General features: G+C 42.3%; 1 protein-coding gene across 3 annotated transcripts in view; it reads left to right on the top strand.

Annotated features, from left to right (window-relative positions):
- JPH2 (junctophilin 2) overlaps positions 1 to 19832 on the top strand; it is a 126591-nt gene that overhangs the window by 13168 nt on the left and 93591 nt on the right. For all 3 annotated transcript variants that reach the window (XR_009763409.1, XM_061631400.1, XM_061631399.1), the window contains exon 2: positions 254 to 1037. Coding sequence is in view for 2 of the 3 variants with exons in the window: in XM_061631400.1 (XP_061487384.1) it covers positions 254 to 1037 (784 nt within the window). In the remaining variant the exon portion in view is untranslated. The remainder of the gene's footprint in view (positions 1 to 253; positions 1038 to 19832) is intronic.

Genomic DNA, 19832 nt, shown 5'->3' with positions numbered 1-19832 from the left:
CCCTTAACAAACTACAGTTCCAGGATTCTTTGGGAGCTGTGTGCAGGTGCTAGACTTGGGCTCACAGTGGATAGGAGGATTGTATTTGCTGAATGGGAAATGAACACAGCTTAATTCCCTGCCCAGCCAACATAAGGCTCCATTTTGTGGGTGATTCAGGGGAAGCTGTTGCTGTATGAATATCTACCATGAATTTGTAAATGTTCTTTGGAAAATGTGATGTATCTAACTCAGCTGCTATCCTTGATTGTAGGTACATACCAAGGCCAATTCACCAATGGAATGCGCCATGGTTATGGTGTCCGGCAGAGTGTCCCATATGGCATAGCAGCTGTAGTCCGCAACCCTCTAAGGACCTCCCTTACGTCCCTTCGTAGTGAGCACAGCAATGGCACCCTGTTGCAACATGACTCCCCATCAGTTAACCAGGAGAATGTTCCCATGACATCTACAATCACCCGGGGTGGCTTTGCTCTCAGCTTGTATGCGGATGCTGATACCAGCAAGCTGAAGAAGGGAGGACTCTTCAGACGGAGTTCCTTGTTTGGGAAGTTGAAGAAATCCGATTCCAAGACCTCCTTGACCAGCCAAAGGAGCCGACTCAGCTTCCTTAAGAGCGAGAGTGGTATGAGCTCCACTGGTAGTGATGCCACCTCCACGGCTAGCCTGGGAGAAGGAGCAGAGGGAGAGGACTTCCCACCTTTTGATGCTGACATTGATGCAACCACTACGGAATCCTACATGGGTGAGTGGAAGAATGACAAACGCTCTGGGTTTGGCGTAAGCGAGAGATCGAGCGGCCTGAAGTATGAAGGTGAATGGCTGGATAATGTACGGCATGGATATGGTTGTACCACGTTGCCTGATGGTAAGAAGGAAGAAGGGAAATACCGAATGAACGTCCTGATCAAAGGCATGAAGAAGCGGGTGATACCTCTGAAAAGTGCCAAGATAAGGCAGAAGGTAGACCGGAGCATAGAAGGGGCTCAGAGGGCAGCGGCCATCGCCAGACAGAAATCTGAGATTGCAGCTTCTAGGTAAGAGCCTGTGGCTTGAAGTTTACTGTATGACCATAACGTAGAAGCCACTATCCAAAGTTTCATATTTTTTCAAAGTATCATTTAAAATTGAATAAGTGTTTGTGACTGATGATTAAGACAGGTATGGGCAACCTGTGGCCTTACAGCTGTCATTGGACTCCAACTCCCATCAGTCCCAGACAGCATGGCCAACGGTCATGGATCATGGGAGATGTAATCCAACAATATTTGGAAGGCCACAGATTCCCCATTCTTTATCTAAGAAGTGTATTTGTGTTAGGGATGTAAAAAGGAATCATTTTTTATTCTGCCAAGTATCTGTTGCATGCAGTGTCATTTTTATTCCGCTGCAGTTCAGGTTCTGCAAAAACAACGCTATTCGGCTTGCGGTTCACTGTGGCCAAAATTTAAATTTAAAAAAGCAAGTAATTACGATGTGGCTGTATGATTCCTACCATTCATTCATTTCACTGCGGGGGGGGGTGTCATCCATAATGTACTGAAAAAAATAACAGCAACTTGCAGTCTGAAAAATAATAACAGCAAATAACGATTGTATTTGCCTGCCTGATTTCTTTTCCTGGTTCCAGACGGACAGATAAACTGATGCAATTTCCAGTACCATTTCCTATTTTGACAGAATTCTCTGGCATCCCTAACTTATGTTCAGATAACATGTATGTTAAAATAAACTTTCATTTCTGGCAGATTGTAGTTTTGGGCATATGAGCAGATTTAAAATTCTGAGAAATTGAATAACATAGAAAATAACACCCAGGAGACAACACTTTTCTGGCATGTCCACTACACAAAGATGGATGTAGAACTATAACAGATAATCCATTTGGTATGATTGATTTTAAGTATGCCTTATGATTGATATAGCTGCCTACTTCTGGATCAAGAATTGCATATCATCAAGGAGCAATGGTTTTGGGAATTACCCTTTTGGAAAATCAGCCAAAATATGAAAATATGAAGCTTCCTTATAACTGTGTAAGATCACTGACCATGCTAACCTGCACTGTTACTTCTGATTGGCAGCAGCTTTGCACGGTTTGCAACAATATTACTTGTGATTGTTTAACTCAGAGATGGGGAAGCTATGGCCCTACAGATGTTGTATTCCAACTGCTATCAGCTCCAGCCAGCATGGCCAGTAGTCAGGGATGGTGGGAGTTCTTCAACCACTTCTGGAGGGCCACATTCATCTGCACTCCTGTTTTAACTGCAGATGTCAGGGACTGAAGCTGAGGCCTTATATATGGAAAGCATGTGCTCTGCCTAAGGATGGAGGGATCAATCTATTTCCATCCTGCATTAATTTTGCAGGTGTTCATCCATAAATCCATTCAATCCCATTTATTTGCAGTTTTACAAAATCTGCATGAAAATCCATATTTAAATATGCATTTTATCACAAAATACATATTTAAGCATGTATTTTATTTCAATGTACACTTTTAAGTGTATGTTATCCTAATATATGCATTTTAAACCTATTTTGGTATGTTTTCTGAGAAGAGAACTGTATTGCAAAATTTGCAGAAGGATAATTACATTTCGACGTGCACGTTAATAGAAATCAAGTCACTTCACATCAGAATTCACAGAAATTGAATTCCTTGAGAATCCCTTGCTATAATAATAATAGTAGTAGTTATTATTATTATTTTAATTTATTACCCACCCTTCACCCTGAGGTCCCAATTTAAAATAATTCTTAAAAACAATTTAAAACAACTTACAAACAAAATAGGGTGGGTCCCAAAAGTATACAGTATGTCTCAGGTATCAGACCGGATTAAAGAGGTGTGTTTTTGCCCATTCACCTAAAACTATATAGTAAAGTTGCCAGACGCATCTCTGTGGGGAGGGAATTCCACAACTTAAAGGCTGCCACAGAGAATGCCTTCTCCTGGGCCACCCTGCCCAAACTTCTGAGAATGGCAGAACTACCAAGAGGGCCCTTTCTGCTGATCGTAACACCCAAGAGGGTTTTCAAGGAAGGAGATAGTCTTTCAGATATTTGGGGTCTGTGTTGTTTAGGGTTTTAAACACTAATACAGTAGGGCCCCACTCATATGGCGGGTTATGTTCCAGACCCCTGCTGTAAAGCAAAAACTGCTGTAAAGCGGAACCCATTGAATAGAATGGTGCGTGATGCCGGAAAACTGCCGGAAAAGCGGAACAAGCGCCGTATGAGTGGGGCTTTAGTCCAATTGCATCTAATTGAGACCGCTGTATTAGCGAATTGCTGTAAAGCGAATCACTGTAAAGCAGAGCCCTACTGTACCTTGAATTGTGCCTGGAAATGAACTGGCATGGCAACCAATGCAGCTGTTTTAAAACAGGGTTATATGAGATCTATATGAAGCCCCAGACAGTAATCTGGCAACTGCATTTTGGACTGGTTGAAGTTTCCGAGTCATCTGCAAGGGCATCCCCACATAGCGTGCATTGCAGTCTGGAAATTACCAGAGCATGGAGTGCAGTGGCCAACTCATCTCTGTCCAAAAGAGGCCATAACTGGCAATCCAGCCATAGCTGAAAATAGGCACTCCTAGCCACTGAGGCTACCTGGGCCTCAAGTGGCAACGTTGTATCCAGGAGTACCCCTGAGATTTGAACCTGCTCCTTCCAGGAGAGTGCAATCCATCGAGATCAGGCCGCCTTTTCACCTCCTGGACTTGAGAACCTGGAACACAAAACACCTCTGTCTTTTCAGCATTCAGTTTCAGTTTGTTGGCCCACATCCAGCTCATCACTGCCTCTAAGCACTGGTCTAATACCTCAGCCACCTCTCCTGATTCAGATAGAACAGAGAGATAGAGCTGAGCTTATTTGCGTATTGATGACACTTCACTCCAAATCTGAGGACAGCTCTCAGTGGCTTCATGATGTTGTGTTGTTATGTGCCTTCAAGTCGATTACGACTTATGGCGACCCTATGAATCAGCGACCTCCAAGAGCATCTCTCATGAACCACCCTGCTCAGATCTTGTAAGTTCAGGTCTGTGGCTTCCTTTATGGAATCAATCCATCTCTTGTTTGGCCTTCCTCTTTTTCTACTCCCTGCTGTTTTCCCCAGCATTATTGTCTTTTCTAGTGACTCATGTCTTCTCATGATGTGTCCAAAGTATGATAACCTCAGTTTCATCATTTTAGCTTCTAGTGACAGTTCTGGTTTAATTTGTTCTAACACCCAATTATTTGTCTTTTTCGCAGTCCATGGTATGCGCAAAGCTCTCCTCCAGCACCACATTTCAAATGAGTTGATTTTTCTCTTATCGGCCTTTTTCACTGTCCAACTTTCACATCCATACATAGAGATCAGGAATACCATGGTCTGAATGATCCGGACTTTAATGTTCAGTGATACAACTTTACATTTGAGGACCTTTTCTAGTTCCCTCACCCTCCCCAGTCCTAGCCTTCTTCTGATTTCTTGACTATTGTCTCCATTTTGGTTAATGACTGTGCCGAGGTATTGATAATCCTTGACAAGTTCAGTGTCCTCATTGTCAACTGTAAAGTTACATAAATCTTCTGTTGTCATTACTTTAGTCTTCTTGACGTTCAGCTGTCATACAGATGTTAAATAGCATGGCTTCATATAGATGTTAAATAGCATGGGGACAAGATGGAACTCTGATGGACTCCACAAGACAGCTCCCATGGCACCAAACAGTAGCCTCCCATAATAAAACTCTGGAAGCTGCTTTAGAGGTATGAGCAGAACCACTGATAAATGGTGCCTCCAACCCCCACCTCCCTGGGACACTCCAGAAGGATATTGTGGCCAACAGTATCAAAAGCCGCTAGGAAATCAAGGAGAACGAGCAGGGTCTCACTCCCCTTATTTCTTTCCTGACAAATGTCATCAGTCGGGGTGACCAAGGCATTTCACTGGCATGACCAGGCCTGAAGCTGGACTGGACTGGATCCAAGGAATCAGTTTCCTGGACTATCACCACCTTCTCAAGCACCTTGCGCCAAAAGGGATATTCGCCACTGGGTAATAGTTGTTTAACACTTCTGATTACCAGGGATGAAGGAGGAATGCATTTTAAATAGATTTACACATGGAATTTGGCAGTTCAAACTCAATCAAGCTCTGCTCACATCGGATTGTCTCTTGGATTGTGCACCTGGTTATGTCTGAGCGGCTCATGCATTTTTATTTTTTAAAAAAATCCCAACTAATTATATGCAAAATTATGTACACACACAAAAAGTGCCTATATTATACATATAATATGTATTAAAGAGTCAAACTCTATACTGTACTATATATGTAATGTTATAAATATATTAATATAGTATTTTTATACATTTATATGCTTTGTTGTATGCTATCTGCTGATTTCTTTAGAAAACCTGGAGTGAACCTGGAGTGAATATGCATATAAGATTATATGTATAATAAAGATTTAGAGCATGTGCCTTTTTCCAGTCTTTTCTGTCTGGAACACATTTTTGTAAAAGCAAGAACAATTTGCAGGGTATTCTTTCTTCTTTGATGAAGAAACACCAACACAAAACTGTACTTGAATGTAGTAGTAAGATCTCCTAGTAGGAAAAAAAAACTGATTTGAAGAGGCTGCAAATGAGGTTTTTACTTGGCTGCTTCCAACGCTGTTCCAACCGCTAGCAGATGTATCTTTTTAATTTAAATATGGACTTCTGTGAAATGAATATTTACATTCCTTTGAATTATAGGCTTTTGAATGAGCCTTACACACTCACGCCCTGCTAGCCAAACACATACAGGGGTGTGTGTGTGTGAGAGAGAGAATGTGTTAGAGTAAGAGTGAGTCAGTGAGTGAGAGAGAGAGAGAGAGAATATACAATAATGAAATCAAGGATTAAGGTATTTTGGGCCTTGAGTCAGAACTTAGTCTTGGTCTTACTTTTGTAGCAGCAGCATCAATTGTCCACAGTCTGATCCCCCCCCCCAGTTGTATTTACAATACTTTACTTGCTGATTCTTTAGCTGCAGTTCATGTCTTTCCTTAAGTGACCAGTGGCTACAAACTGAATAGATATTTCTGCATCAATTTTGTTTGCATAAAAGCATATTAGCTAGTATTATGTTTAAAAGGGGGGAAAGTTCTATAAAACCAGGCGGAATAGAGTAGAAACATCTTCTTTGTTTTTAAAAAAAATATATTTGTGTTTAAACAATTGTTTCCCTAGGCTGGTTAGGAATGTACGATACCTTTCTTTATACCTCATTATCTATTCCTGGATTTTGCTAAGCAGACATCGTTTTGTTTTATTTTTGAACACAGCCAGGAAGTTTCAGTTCTCTGCGCTCACTTTTTACCTTTTACCAACCCCCAAAGTTTTCTTTGTTAAGGGGGTGTAGCTAGAGCCTCCCATGAATAAGTGCTTAAGTGCCTATTTCAAGGTGTACAGAACCTGGAGGTGAAAAATCAGTGGCCTCATTTGCACATCACGATAAGCCATAAAGCATGGCTTACTGTGAATAAGCAGGGTAGTAATGCATGCTTGTTCTTGGCTTCTGATCGTGATTTGTTTTGGGAGCAATAAACCACAATCCCAGGTTTGGATGACACAGTAAACCAAGGTTCATGGTTTGTTGCTCCCACTCATGGTTAGAGAAGGAGTGAAGTGGGAGCGATCAGGCGGCATGCACTGCCACACTGCTGATTCACACTAAACCTTGCTTTATGGTTTACTGTGGTATACAAGCTTGGGCAATGAGAAATAATCCCCATTAAAATTAGGTAGTTGGTTGAATGCTACCATACTCATACGCTTCTCCCTTTCATTCCAATGAGGTTTGTGCAAGAAAATGTTGCAGTGGACTTTGAGATGAAATCCTATGTTCACTTATGTTAGAGGCAGCCCCATTGAACTCAATAGGACTTAATGCTTAGTAGACATGTATATGATTGTTCTGTTATTTGATCTATAAAGTGCCATGCACACTGATGATGGTATGGAAATAAATAACAGCCAGCCAGCCGAATCTTCTAGTGGTGATTTATTCATCTTGACATGGTGTTAAATGGAGGCCAGCAAATAGATATATAGAATATATGCATCTCCAAGATAATAGATGTATAGGTTTGCACTGTTATTTGGTCTGGTACTATGCACACTGATGGTGGTATAAAAATAAATAACCATCAGCCAGCCAAACTGTCTAGTGGTAATTTATTCATCTTGGCAGTGTGTTAAATGGAGGGCAGCAGATCTCCAAAGTAATAGATCTTGCTGCAGAAAAAGTCTTTGCACACTTTTTTCTGTTGATGAAACTAATATTCCCATGGAGGCATAAATAAGGAATTATAGTTCTGATTAAAAGCTTTGGCTTATTATGGTGTTTGCGTTTGGCTGCAACTACCCATCCAAGTATAAATTCAACATGCCTTGTATTGTTGTGAATGGCATGCATGTATTAAATTGCTACTGTTCTTAGTTAAATACACAGAAGAGAGTACAGGGCCCCCACTTCTATGTGTTTTGCTGAAAAATTAAGTGCACTATTTACAGTCATTGTTACACATAGAAGCGTCAGAGCTTGGAAAAGTTACTTTTTTGAACTACAACTCCCATCAGCCCAATCCAGTGGCCATGTTGGCTGGGGCTGATGGGAGTTGTAGTTCAAAAAAGTAACTTTTCCAAGCTCTGACTGAAGCGTAGTATTGCAGGGGGTCTTATAGACTAGCCTTTCCCAAACGTTGGGTCCCAGATGCTGCTGGACTACAGTTCCCATCACCCCTGGACATTGGGCATGATGGGAGTTGTAGTCTAACAACTCCTGGGGACCCAAAAGTTAGGAAAGGCTTTTGGACACTATGTATTCCAAGCCTGCTCAATGCAGGAAATCCTCATCCTTTCCATAGCTCACTATTTCTGTTGCCTGAACTCCTTTATCTTCCAACCAGGAGAGACAAAGCATGTATTTGGTCTACACGGGAAGTAAGCTATAGGTAGGGAGAAATTTGCTTAAGTTTGTATTGAAAGACAAACTTACTTAGTTCACACTTCCCAAAGCAAACCAAAACACCGCTATCCATGTAAATTCACACTACTTTGAATTTTGCAGTGTACTTCTCCAGCCAAGTAATATATACAAAAATAGATATATTAGGGAAGCCGTGCTTAACTATATATATATTAGTGAAAAGAAAGTGTCAAAATGCATTATATTTGGGGAAATTGCTGTGTAAAGATGTGTATATGAGGGAAAATTGTATACAAACGCGTATTTTAGAAGTTCACAGATGAATTTTCATGAATACTTTTTTTTTAAATTGCAACCTGATTTGGAAATTTGAGAACTGAATTTAAGATAGGAAAAATAGGAAACTGAAAGAAACTGACATTGACAGATTTGCTGTGGGAGCATTCAGTTTCTTTACCTTTGTGGCCCCTTTGCTCTTAAAGCTGAGCCTCCATCTCCTGCTTCATCTTCTGTTGGAATAGGTCTGGGTTCTAAAAAACAACATGTGTTAGGCAAGGATGGCTTAGGTAGTTTTTTAAAATAATAATAACATAATAACAATAACAATAATAATAATAAATCTAGAGCTGAGCATGTAAGTGGGATGTGATGAGCTACATCCATATCAGTCGAGGATATGCTGTCTGATTAGGCTGATTTGGTCTCTTCCACAGCACACTGAAAACTCACATATGTAATATATAAAGCACTGCAAGGCTATAAATAATGGTGTTGGAGCTGTTGAAATGCTGCACGAACACTGGGCAGTTTATAAAAAGGATCTTTTTATTGTACACTATTTACACTTCAAATCAAAGGGGGAACTCTGGAGGTTTACATCAGGGATTGGAATGCACTCCTGGTTGCGCGCGGGGGGGGGGACTAATCCCTCCCTTAGCACTGCTTGGATATAATTTCCTATTAAGGAAACTTTGAGCCAGGGGAAATAGACACACAGAATCATTTTTCTCCTCCTTGTGTGTTGTACAAATGCAGCTGCTTGAGACATTGGAAAGAGGACCTGTAATTTCCACACTAGCTGCCCTTCATCTCTCTGTGGATTAGCTTGAGTTTTGAGACCACTAGGCATCTTTACCTTGAGAAATGTAGCTAGATGTTCTATTTATTTATTTTTTAAAAAATTGTAATAACAAATAAAACAGTCTGCCCATGGCATAGTGCAATTAATTAGAGTCAAATCAATATTTTTTAAAAACCAAGATGAATATAAAAAACAGTATGAATCAGCCTTGAATTAATTGGGAGCCATAAGCAGCAAGCCATCTGCAACAAGGTAAATACATGGAATTCCATGCAGATCCATGAGCTGGTGAATGCCCCAGAACAAAAACCAAGGGGTTTGCCAGAGGACGGAAGCCCCTTGGCTGCTGCAGGAGGGACAGAACATTTTGGCACTCCTCTGCCTGCCCCCACCAGGCTAGTAACATTTTTTGCAGGCTAGTGCCTTTTGTGGGCTTATGTACAAAATTGGTATAAATTCTTAGCAACTCACCAAATAAAAAGAAAATATTTTGCCTGCATCCTAACAGCAGAGACCAGCTCAGGTGGGCCTCAGTTGGAAGACAGCTCTGCAGGATGGACTTCACATTAGCGAAGGCTCTAACTAGCACCCTCAACAACCTAGCATCAGGAACAGATGGGACAGAGAGCCAGGCCTTCCCTTTTGACTTGAGAGAGAGAGAGAGAGAGATGTAACCAAATATGCTGCTGTAGATTATATGTTACGATATGGACTACCTCTCAGCCACATGAACGAATAACCATGCTTCTACATATTTGTCTTTTTGATATGTATATGTAGCCTACTTGTAGGAGTAAACAGAAGGCCAGGGGTGTATATACCCTACTGCAGAACCAGTGTGATATTTTGGCTGGAGTGTCAGCATTAATTTGGGGAGACTAGCTGCTTTATATTGAGTCAGACCACTGATCTGTCTAGGCCAGTACACTGACTGGCAGCACCTCTCCAGGATTCTAGACAGGGTTGTCTCCTAGCCCTACCTGAAGATGTTGGGAATTGAACCTGGGACCTTGTACAGGCAAAGCAGATGCTCTACCTACTGAGTTGTATAGAGAAGACCCACTGAAATCAGTGAACCTAAGTTACTTAAAACCTTGAGAGCCAGTGTGGTGTAGTGGTTAAGGTGTTGGACTACGACCTGGGAGACCAGGGTTCAAATCCCCACATAGCCATGAAGCTCACTGGGTGACCTTGGGCCAGTCACTGCCTCTCTGCCTCATGAAAACCCTGTTCATAGGGTCGCCATAAGTCGGAACCGACTTGAAGGTGTAGTACAGTACATACCTAAAACCATTTATTTCAATGGGACTGTTCATGAGTATGACTTAGTTGGATATCACCCTATGGAGCAAAGGTGCCACTTAAAACCAATGGGATGTGCCCAACTAAGTTTTTCTCAGAGCAGGCTTGTTGAAATGAATGGAACTTAATTAGCCATGTCATTTAGTTACAATGGGTCTACTCTGAGTATGACTAACATTGAATATTCAGTGGCGCTTACTTCTGTATTGACATATATAGGATTGCACTGCAAAGGTCATTAATAATAATAAACCAACATGCAGTTGGCACGTTAATGTTACATTTCACACTGCTTCATAAACTTTCTTGGATTAAAATAAAAAGGAGTTCAATGATTCAATTATTTGTTGTTCAATATTTATATTTTATATTTTGGTCTTTAAAAGTATCAATTTAATGTATTGAGCAAAAATGCATCCCTGATTAATTGGACAGCACACTTTTTTTTTAAAAAAAGTTAATTTTATTAAAAATACTTATAAAAACCACAGCTGTCAGGCCTCACCTTAGAGACTTCACTTTCATACAGAAGCAGTGCTTTTTTTGTGTCCATATTCACCAGTACAGAGTACCATCACCTCTTTTGCAGCCATGGTAGCCATCTTGTGCTGGCACCCATGACACTTTTATCAAGATATGAGTACCTGCACCTCATTTACAAAAACACCACCACCACCACTGCACAGCAGAGTGTCTTCTATGATGGTGTCTCCTGACTACAACATATTATACAGCTACAAGAGTGGCTGTATACTATAGCCAGCTTGGATTTTTTTGTATTCCCCAATGTTAAATTGAAAATACTCCCATGCCATTCTGATGCTTCCCATAAGCTCACTTCAAAACAAACCCTTATAAAATTTATAGTCCTGAACTCAGAAATGCTTGCTTAACAACCCTCTAAATTTTCATGGCGATACACAAAACAGCTATGAGAGAACTAGAAAAGGTCCTCAAATGCAAAGATGTATCACTGAACACTAAAGTCAGGATCATTCAGACCATGGTATTCCCGATCTCTATGTATGGATGTGAAAGTTGGACAATGAAAAAAATGGATAAGAGAAAAATCAACTCATTTGAAATGTGGTGTTGGAGGAGAGCTTTGCTCATACCATGGACTGCGAAAAAGACAAATAATTGGGTGTTAGAACAAATTAAACCAGAACTGTCACTAGAAGCTAAAATGATGAAATTGAGGTTATAATACTTTGGACCCCTAATGAGAAGACATGATTCAATAGAAAAGACAATAAATGCTGGGAAAAACAGAAGGGAGTAGAAAAAGAGGAAGACCAAACAAGAGATGGATTGATTCCATAAAGGAAGCCACAGACTTGAACTTACAAGATCTGAGCAGGGTGGTTCACGACAGATGCTTTTGGAGGTCACTGATTCATAGGGTCACCATAAGTCGTAATCGACTTGAAGGCACATAACAACAACAAAAAACACAAAACAGTCAGAGAATCGACAGTTCAAAGTGTAAAAAGAGAGGGGGGGGAAACCAGACCCCTATTGGACTTTTTTCTGTCAGAGTTCTCATAATTTGTTGAACTTAATTAAGCCATGTTCACAGAGTACTTGTAATCCTATTACTGACCTTGCCCCATACTCTGACCTTCACATTCTGCAGTTAAAAAATGTCTAGCTGATTTTTAATTAATTTAACAAATTTAGCATTGAAGCCAATGATAAGCCCAGGCATACTCAGTAAGAACCAACTGTCAGTGTTCTAAAGCCAGACTCACAGCTGCTTGGCTTGGCTAATTAGGGGGCACACCAGACCTTTATTTCACTTTATACAGTCATAGCTTCCCCCACAGAATCCTGGGACGTGTAGCTTGTGAAGGGTACTGAGAGGAGACTCGTATTCCCCTGACAGAGCTCCAGTGGCCAGAGTAGTTAAACAGCCATTCTGATTAAAGCTCTGTGAGGGGAACAGGGCATCTCCTAGCAACTCTCAGCACTCTTCACTAACTACACTTCCCAAGATTCTTCAGGAGAAGCCATGACTCTCTCAAGAGAAATAAAGGTCTGGTGTGGATGTGGCCAGTGAAAGCTTTGGTTTAAATTTGCATGGGAGACTACATGTGCCTGCTGTAGAATAAAAAGGTGGGGGAAACCCTGAAAAATAATGGTACTGTTCACAATGTTTTCCTTTGGAAAGGAAAAGGGCTTCTCCTCTGCCCAGTGCCCACCCACCCACCCTATCTCTTCCCCTCCCCTTCCCACCCTCCTCCTCCCCTCCCTGCCCCTCCCACAGGTCAGTTTCACCTATCCTAAGCGTGATTGCACAGGAGTAAATCCCATTGAACTCAAAAAGCATGCAAATGATCAAACCTTCCTCCCTCCTACCCCTCCCTCTTGCTCCTTCCCTCCCTCCCCCCTCCGTCTCCTTCTCCGCTCTCTCCTTCCTTCCCTATTCCCTTCCCCATCCTTCCCCTCCCCCATGGTCACTTTTAACTATCTTAAGCATGATTGCATGGGAGTAAATTATACAGCCATGAGAGTGGCTGTATACTATAGCCAGCATGGATTTTTCACATTCCGCAATGTTAAATTGAAAATACCCCCCCATGCCATTCTGATGCTTCCCATAAGCTCATTTCAAAACAAAACCTTACAAAATTTATAGTGCTGAACTCAGAAATGCTAGCTTAACAACCCTCTACATTTTCATGGTGATGCACAAAACAGTCAGAGGGAGCAGAGAGTTCAAAGTCTAAAAAGAGAGAAAAAAACCCAGAGCCCTTTTGGAGTTTTTTTCTTTCTGAGTTTTCATAATCTGTTGAAATTCATTAAAAATCAGTCATGTTCACAGAGTACCTGGAATCCTATTACTGACTGTGCCCCATACTCTGACCTTCATCTTCTGCAATTTAAAAGTTAAAGAAATGCCTGGCTGATTTTTAATTAATTTAATAAATTTTGCATTGAACTGAATGATAATGTCGGGCATGCTCAGTAAGAACCAACTGTCAGTGTTCTAAAAGCCAGACTCACAGCTGCTTGGCTTGGCTAATCAGGGGGCCACACCCACACCAGACTTTGATTTCATGTGAGACAAAGAATCCTGGGAAGTGTATTTTGTGAAGGGTGCTGAGAAGAGACTCCTATTCCACTAACAGAGCTCCAGTGGCCAGACTGGTTTAACAGTCAGCCACTCTGACTGAAGGTCTATGAAGGGAACATGGCATCTCCTAGCAACTCTTAGCACCCTTCACTAACTACACTTCCCAGGATTCTTTGAGAGAAGCCATGACTCTCCAAAATGAAATAAAGGCCTGGTGTGGATGTGGCCAGGGACAGCTCTGGTTTAAATTTGGGTGGGAGGCTACATGTGCCTGCTATAGAATAAAAAGGTGGGGGAAACACTGAAAAACAGTGATAATGTTCACAATGTTTTTCTTTTGGAAAGGGGCTTCCCTTATGCCCAGTGCCCACCCACCCAATCTCCTCCCCTCCCCTCCTACCTGCCCCTCCCCCAGGTCAGTGTTGGACTACAACCTCGGAGACCAGGGTTCAAATTCCCACACAGCCATGAAGCTCACTGGGTGACCTTGGGCCAGTCACTGCCTCTGAGCCTCAGAGGAAGGCAATGGTAAAACCACCTCTGGATACTGTTTACCATGAAAACCCTATTCATAGGGTCGGCATCAGTTAGGATCGACTTGAAGGCAGTCCATTTCCATTTTCAAACATGATTGCACAGAAATAAATCCCACTGAACTTAAAAAGTATGCAAACGATCAAACCCACCCTTCCTTCTCCTCCTTCCTATCCCCTCCCTCTTGCCCCTTCTCTCCCCCTTCCTTTGCCCCTCCCTTCCCATCCCCCTCCCTTCCCATCCCCTCCTCCCCTTCCCCCTCCCCATGGTCATTTTACCTATCTTAAGCATGATTGCACGGGAGTAAATGCCATTGAACTCTATAAGCATGCAAATGATCAGACCTGCCCTTCCTTTGCCCCCTTCCAATTCACTCCTTCCCCTTCCCCCTCCCCCTCCCCCATGGTCAGTTTTACCTATCCTAACCATGATTGCATAGGAGTAAATCCCATTGAACTCAATAAGCATGCAAATGATGACCTGCCTTTCCCCTCCTTCCCCTCTCCTCTCCTTTCCTCCTCCCCTCCCTGCTTCCTTTTTCCTCGTCCGCTGTCCACTCCCTCCCTCTCTCCTCCCCGGTCAGTTTTACCTATCCTAAGCATGATTGCACGGGAGTAAATCCCACTGAACTCAATAAACCTGCAAATGATCAAACCTGCCCTTCTCCCCGCCCCCTCCTTCCTGCTCCCCTCCCCCTCCTCTCCTCTGCCCTTCCTACTCTCCCTCCTCCTCCTCCTCCCCTCCCCATCCCCTGTGGTCAGTTTCACCTATCCTAAGCATGATTGCAGGGGAGTAAATCCCACTGAACACAATAAGCATGCAAATGATAAATCCATTCTCAGCAAACTTGCACAGGATCCCATTTCTTACTTCCCGGATTAAAAAGCAGAGAAATTCACTAATAGCAAAAAACCTTGCGGTTTAAGAATGTACCTATAGCCCACAGATATTTCTATCCAACTTTAAAAAGCAGGGAAATTGGGCAGCTATAGTGAATGCACCAGGGGAGCAGGAGACCTGAGCTTCTCTCTGAGATATTGGACTGCCCTACAAATTTGTCAAAATGCAAACACCATTTGGGTTGGTCTTTCACAGTCCAATCCACTTCCAGAAGAACTGAGTGTGGCTTACTTCCAAGGAGGCAGGTACTTTATTGCACTTCTAATTAATAAATTATAATTCATAATTATTTTTTCTGAGGTTGTGGAAGAGTATGAATAGCTTCTCCCTGGGCTCCTACTGGGAGAAAGGGCAGCATATAAATCAAATAAATAAATAAATAAATAAAGACAGAGTGGGATTCAAGGCTTGGATCAGAGCTGTAAATAGCAGGTTTTGGACCTTAGGCATACCCTAGTTTGGATACTTGAGTAAAGCCCAATGTTGAAAGGCACACACGTATACTATAGCCCATGAGCCAGCAGGAGCTAAGTTGACTTTTGGAAGGGAAGCATACAGAACTGGAGACCCACAAGGAGAGATTTCTGTACATGCATGATAGGATTCCCCCCCAATACTTCCCCACCCTGTTTTTTTCTGTCAGGTAAAACACTTAATTCCATCTTCTCATTGCATTCTAGAAATTGCATGAGAGCTCCTACTGCCAACCCATAATTAATCTGCTGGTTCCAGTATACCTTTTTTGGCCAACCACCCCATTGGTGGTTTTGTGTAATGCCTTTTTCCCGACTAGAGCATATGCTCATTGACTTTCCAGTTGGTGGCTCTCATGAATGCTGATATACTAGACCACTTTTCTAAAGTTAAGGAAAGTGAAGGTATTTGCAGGGAATTAGGTGCAAGTAGGTGTTTCTGAATGAAAAAAAGTGAAGTGCACTGCTGACATCTGCACAGGGATCACAGCAGGAAACCTGCTGCTGCATAGTCTTCATACATAGCACAGACAGATAGGAGGCTGCCTTAGAGTGAGTCAGACCATTGGTTTATCTAGCAGTGGTGGCTGGTCCCTACCGGGACTGGTAGGGCAGAAGGCAGGGAGGCCAACAGTAGGTGGAGTGAGAGCCAGTGACAGGCAGCACCAACTCATTCTAGTTTTGTCCCCATCCTCTTCCCTACTGAGTTCTACAAAGGTGCTACTGAGACAAGGAAGGAGGAAGCTGACAACCAGGGCTACTCCCTGGACTGGTTGTAAGTAAGAAGGTAGGTAGATGGGGCTGGCTGAGGGCAGGCAGAGGACAGTGCCCTAATGGGCCATCCTCCATGGCCATCTAGCTCAGTACTGTGTACCCTGACTGGCAGCAACATAGGAAGCTGCTTTACATTGACACAGACCAACGGTTCCTCTAGATCAGTATTGTCTACAATGACTGGCAGCAGCTCTCCAGGGTTTCAGACTGAGATCTCTCTCAGCACTACCTGGAAGTGCTGGGGATTGATCTTGGGACGTTGTGCATGTAAAGCAAATGCTCTACCATTTCCCCCTGCCTTTTATAAACCGCCTTGCAGTATTTCTCTCTACTGCATTCTGCCCTGCAGAAAAAGCAGGTATAATATAAAAACATGCTTATGGAGACCTGGCCACCGCTGCAATTTGTGTGTATGTTTGTTTTTTGTCTGTTTGAAGCAAGCTGTTTAAAAGACTGTTTTAAATCGTAGCAAGCTTTTCTGTCTGTCTGTGTTCCCTGTACCCATGGAGCACATTGCACCCACCACTGACATAACAGAGGCACTCTGAGACTTGAGCTGCAGCCCTTGTATCACTTTCCTGGACTCTTCTGGCCAATCATGCTCTTAAGCAATGTTAACTTATATCTCCAGTGTGCTTGAGTTTCAAATCTACACTGCATAGGCAGGAATTAGAGTCTCCTTGGGGGACACTGGTGGAGCATGGTGTAAATGACGTATTGAAAGCACTGGAGTCAGCAGAGAAGGTCCTGACTAAATAAGGGAATGCATTGCAGTGGTTTATCAGAGTGACAGGAGAATGCAGCAACCAAGAGCCAAAGCTCTTATCCCCTAAAGCATGAACCTGTTCAGGTGGAACTGAACCCTGGGCTTCCAAAGTAAATGGATTTTGTGTAGATTCTGTGCTATGCTAATAGAATAATGTGATATAACACCCAGTTTCGTGAGAAACTTGTCAGGTCTTTGCTTTCTTTTTCTGCTAAAAAAGGAAGTTTCTAGTCCTCATTGTGGACAAGGTTGAAATTCTGGGGCTAATGGCTGAGAAATTCAAACTGGAATTTCCTTATAAAGGCCCTGCACAACTCCCTACCCCTGCTGTTCCTTCCCTACTCTTGTTTTTTTCTTAGTTGCCTTATTTTTAATATATTCAATATATAAATCATGCAATTAAATGTTATCTATACAGAAAACTATATGTCTTCTTATGATTGCAGAATTTGGGTCTTCTTGAAGCAGGATTTTTTCTTTCTTTCTTTTGCTGTGTGGCAAACTCTTAAATTGGGTGGCAACCTTTTTTTTTTTTTAAAGCCTGAGTACTGCCTTCCCTTTTGGACAATATTCCAAGGGCCACATGCCAGTAGTAGGTGGAGCCAGATGCAAAAAACTTGGCAGAGCAATGGATGTGAATTTTACCTTTGCACAGTAGGCTCGTTTCTACACATATTCACACACCCCTCCATCCAAACATGCAAAAAGCAGCATCAGAATTCAAGGATATATTCCAGCCATGCAAAAGCACTCAAAGTGGGTACAAAGCAGGGCTGTGGCCTGGGGAGTGTGTATGGCCTAGGGAGAGTCCTGAGGGAAAGCCAGAGTGGCCTTAAGGGCCCCCAGGCCTGAGTTTGCCCATCCCTACTTTAAATAGTCACCCCAATCCATCCTTGAATACACATGCTTGAAAGCCTGCTCCTGTACATACTGCTGATGCAGATGTACATTGTTATCCATGCCATGATGCTTATCCAGGTCCAACTGAGTGGATTTTGATGTAGACGAGGGTGTCTGTCTCCACTCAAAGCCACGAGCATTTGTGCTCAACTAGACTGGATTCAGGGACGGTATTTCTAATAATTCAGGTTCTTACAAACCATGTCCACATCCAACAGTTCTTCTCTTGTCATGGAGCTTTCAAAGGGATTATTTTAGGAAGGGGAGAAATTGGGCAGCTGAAGGAATGCCTTTTAGGCTTTGTTTGTACCAGCTTTCTTATTCTGAGCAGTGGTGATATGAGACACATGGAATGTGCACTAGGCTTTTGATGTCTTACCGGGGCTCATCCATACAGCTCTTGTTGTAGAGCAGACGTGTGCAGAATGCTTGAGCCCACGCTGATCCCTGCTAGTGCAGGGCAGGGACAGGTGCAATCTGCATGGCACAAATTTGAGCAGAAACTGTCTATGTGTCTTTGTTCCTCAGTTCACCATGGAGTTCTAGGGATGAGCTGATCTCCATTCTTCCATTCATTTATTCTTCTGGAATTCCATTCCGTTCTGCATTCCATTCCTCCTTAATTCTGGTATGGGAAATTTCCAAAATTAATTCTGGAATTGGAGCATGCACACTTTCCTGCAGCTATAAACTCCTGCCTATATATTCCCTTCTACATTGCCAATGTACCTATACACAATGGGTTTTTTTCCTTCACAGCTTTATAAATGTGCACACTGCCCATGTTCTCATATAATTCTGGCATAGGTAGGGTTGCCAGGTTCAGAGCCTGAGACTGATCCTGTATCTTTAGGAGAAGAGAAAGTCAGCCAAGTGCAGGTGTTCATGCAACACTGTAATGGGAAAAACCATGAGGTGGAATTCTCCCTTCCCCCTGCACAAATTTTAAAGATACAGAAGACCTCTTGGAGGCTGGGCCTGGCAACCAAGAGGTCTTCTGTATCTTTAAAAGTTGTGCAGGGGGAAGGGAGAATTGCACCTTGTAGTTTTTCTCGTTACAGTGTTGTAAGAACACCTACACTTGGCTGACTTTCTCTTCTCCTAAAGATACAGGATCAGTCTCAGGCCCTGAGACTGGCAACCCTAGTCATGAACCACCCTGTTCAGATCTTGTAAGTTCAGGTCTGTGGCTTCCTTTATGGAATCAATCCATCTCTTGTTTGGCCTTCCTCTTTTTCTACTCCCTTCTGTTTTTCCCAGCATTATGGTCTTTTCTAGTGAATCATGTCTTCTCATTATGTGTCCAAAGTATGATAACCTCAGTTTCATCATTTTAGCTTCTAATGATAGTTCTGGTTTAATTTGTTCTAATACCCAATTATTTGTCTTTTTCGCAGTCCATGGTATCTGCAAAGTGCTCCTCCAACACCACATTTCAAGTGCGTTGATTTTTCTCTTACCAGCTTTTTTCACTCTCCAACTTTCACATCCATACATAGAGATCGGGAATACCATGGTCTGAATGATCCTGACTTTAGTGTTCAGCGATACATCTTTACATTTGAGGACCTTTTCTAGTTCTCTCACAGCTGCCCTCCCCAGTCCTAGCCTTCTTCTGATTTCTTGACTGTTGTCTCCATTTTGGTTAATGATTGTGCCAAGGTATTGATAAGTTCAATGTCCTCACTGTCAACTTTAAAATTACATAAATCTTCTGTTGTCATTACTTTAGGCTTTTTAATGTTCAGCTGTAGTCCTGTTTTTGTGCTTTCCTCTTTAACTTTCATCAGCGTTCGTTTCAAATCATTACTGGTTTCTGCTTGTAGTATGGTATTATCTGCATATCTTAAATTATTGATATTTCTCCCTCCAATTTTCACACCTCCTTCATCTTGGTCCAATTTTGCTTTCTGTATGATATGTTCTGCGTATAGATTAAACAAATAGGGTGATAAAATACACCGCTGTCTCACACCCTTTCCAATTGGGAACCAATTGGTTTCTTCATATTCTGTCCTTACAATAGCCACTTGTCCAGAGTATTGT

The sequence above is a fragment of the Rhineura floridana genome, chromosome 6, assembly GCF_030035675.1.
Source record: "Rhineura floridana isolate rRhiFlo1 chromosome 6, rRhiFlo1.hap2, whole genome shotgun sequence".
Taxonomy (NCBI): domain Eukaryota; kingdom Metazoa; phylum Chordata; class Lepidosauria; order Squamata; family Rhineuridae; genus Rhineura; species Rhineura floridana.
The sequence above is the reverse complement of the archived record's forward strand: the minus strand, read 5'-3'. Positions and strand labels throughout refer to the sequence as shown.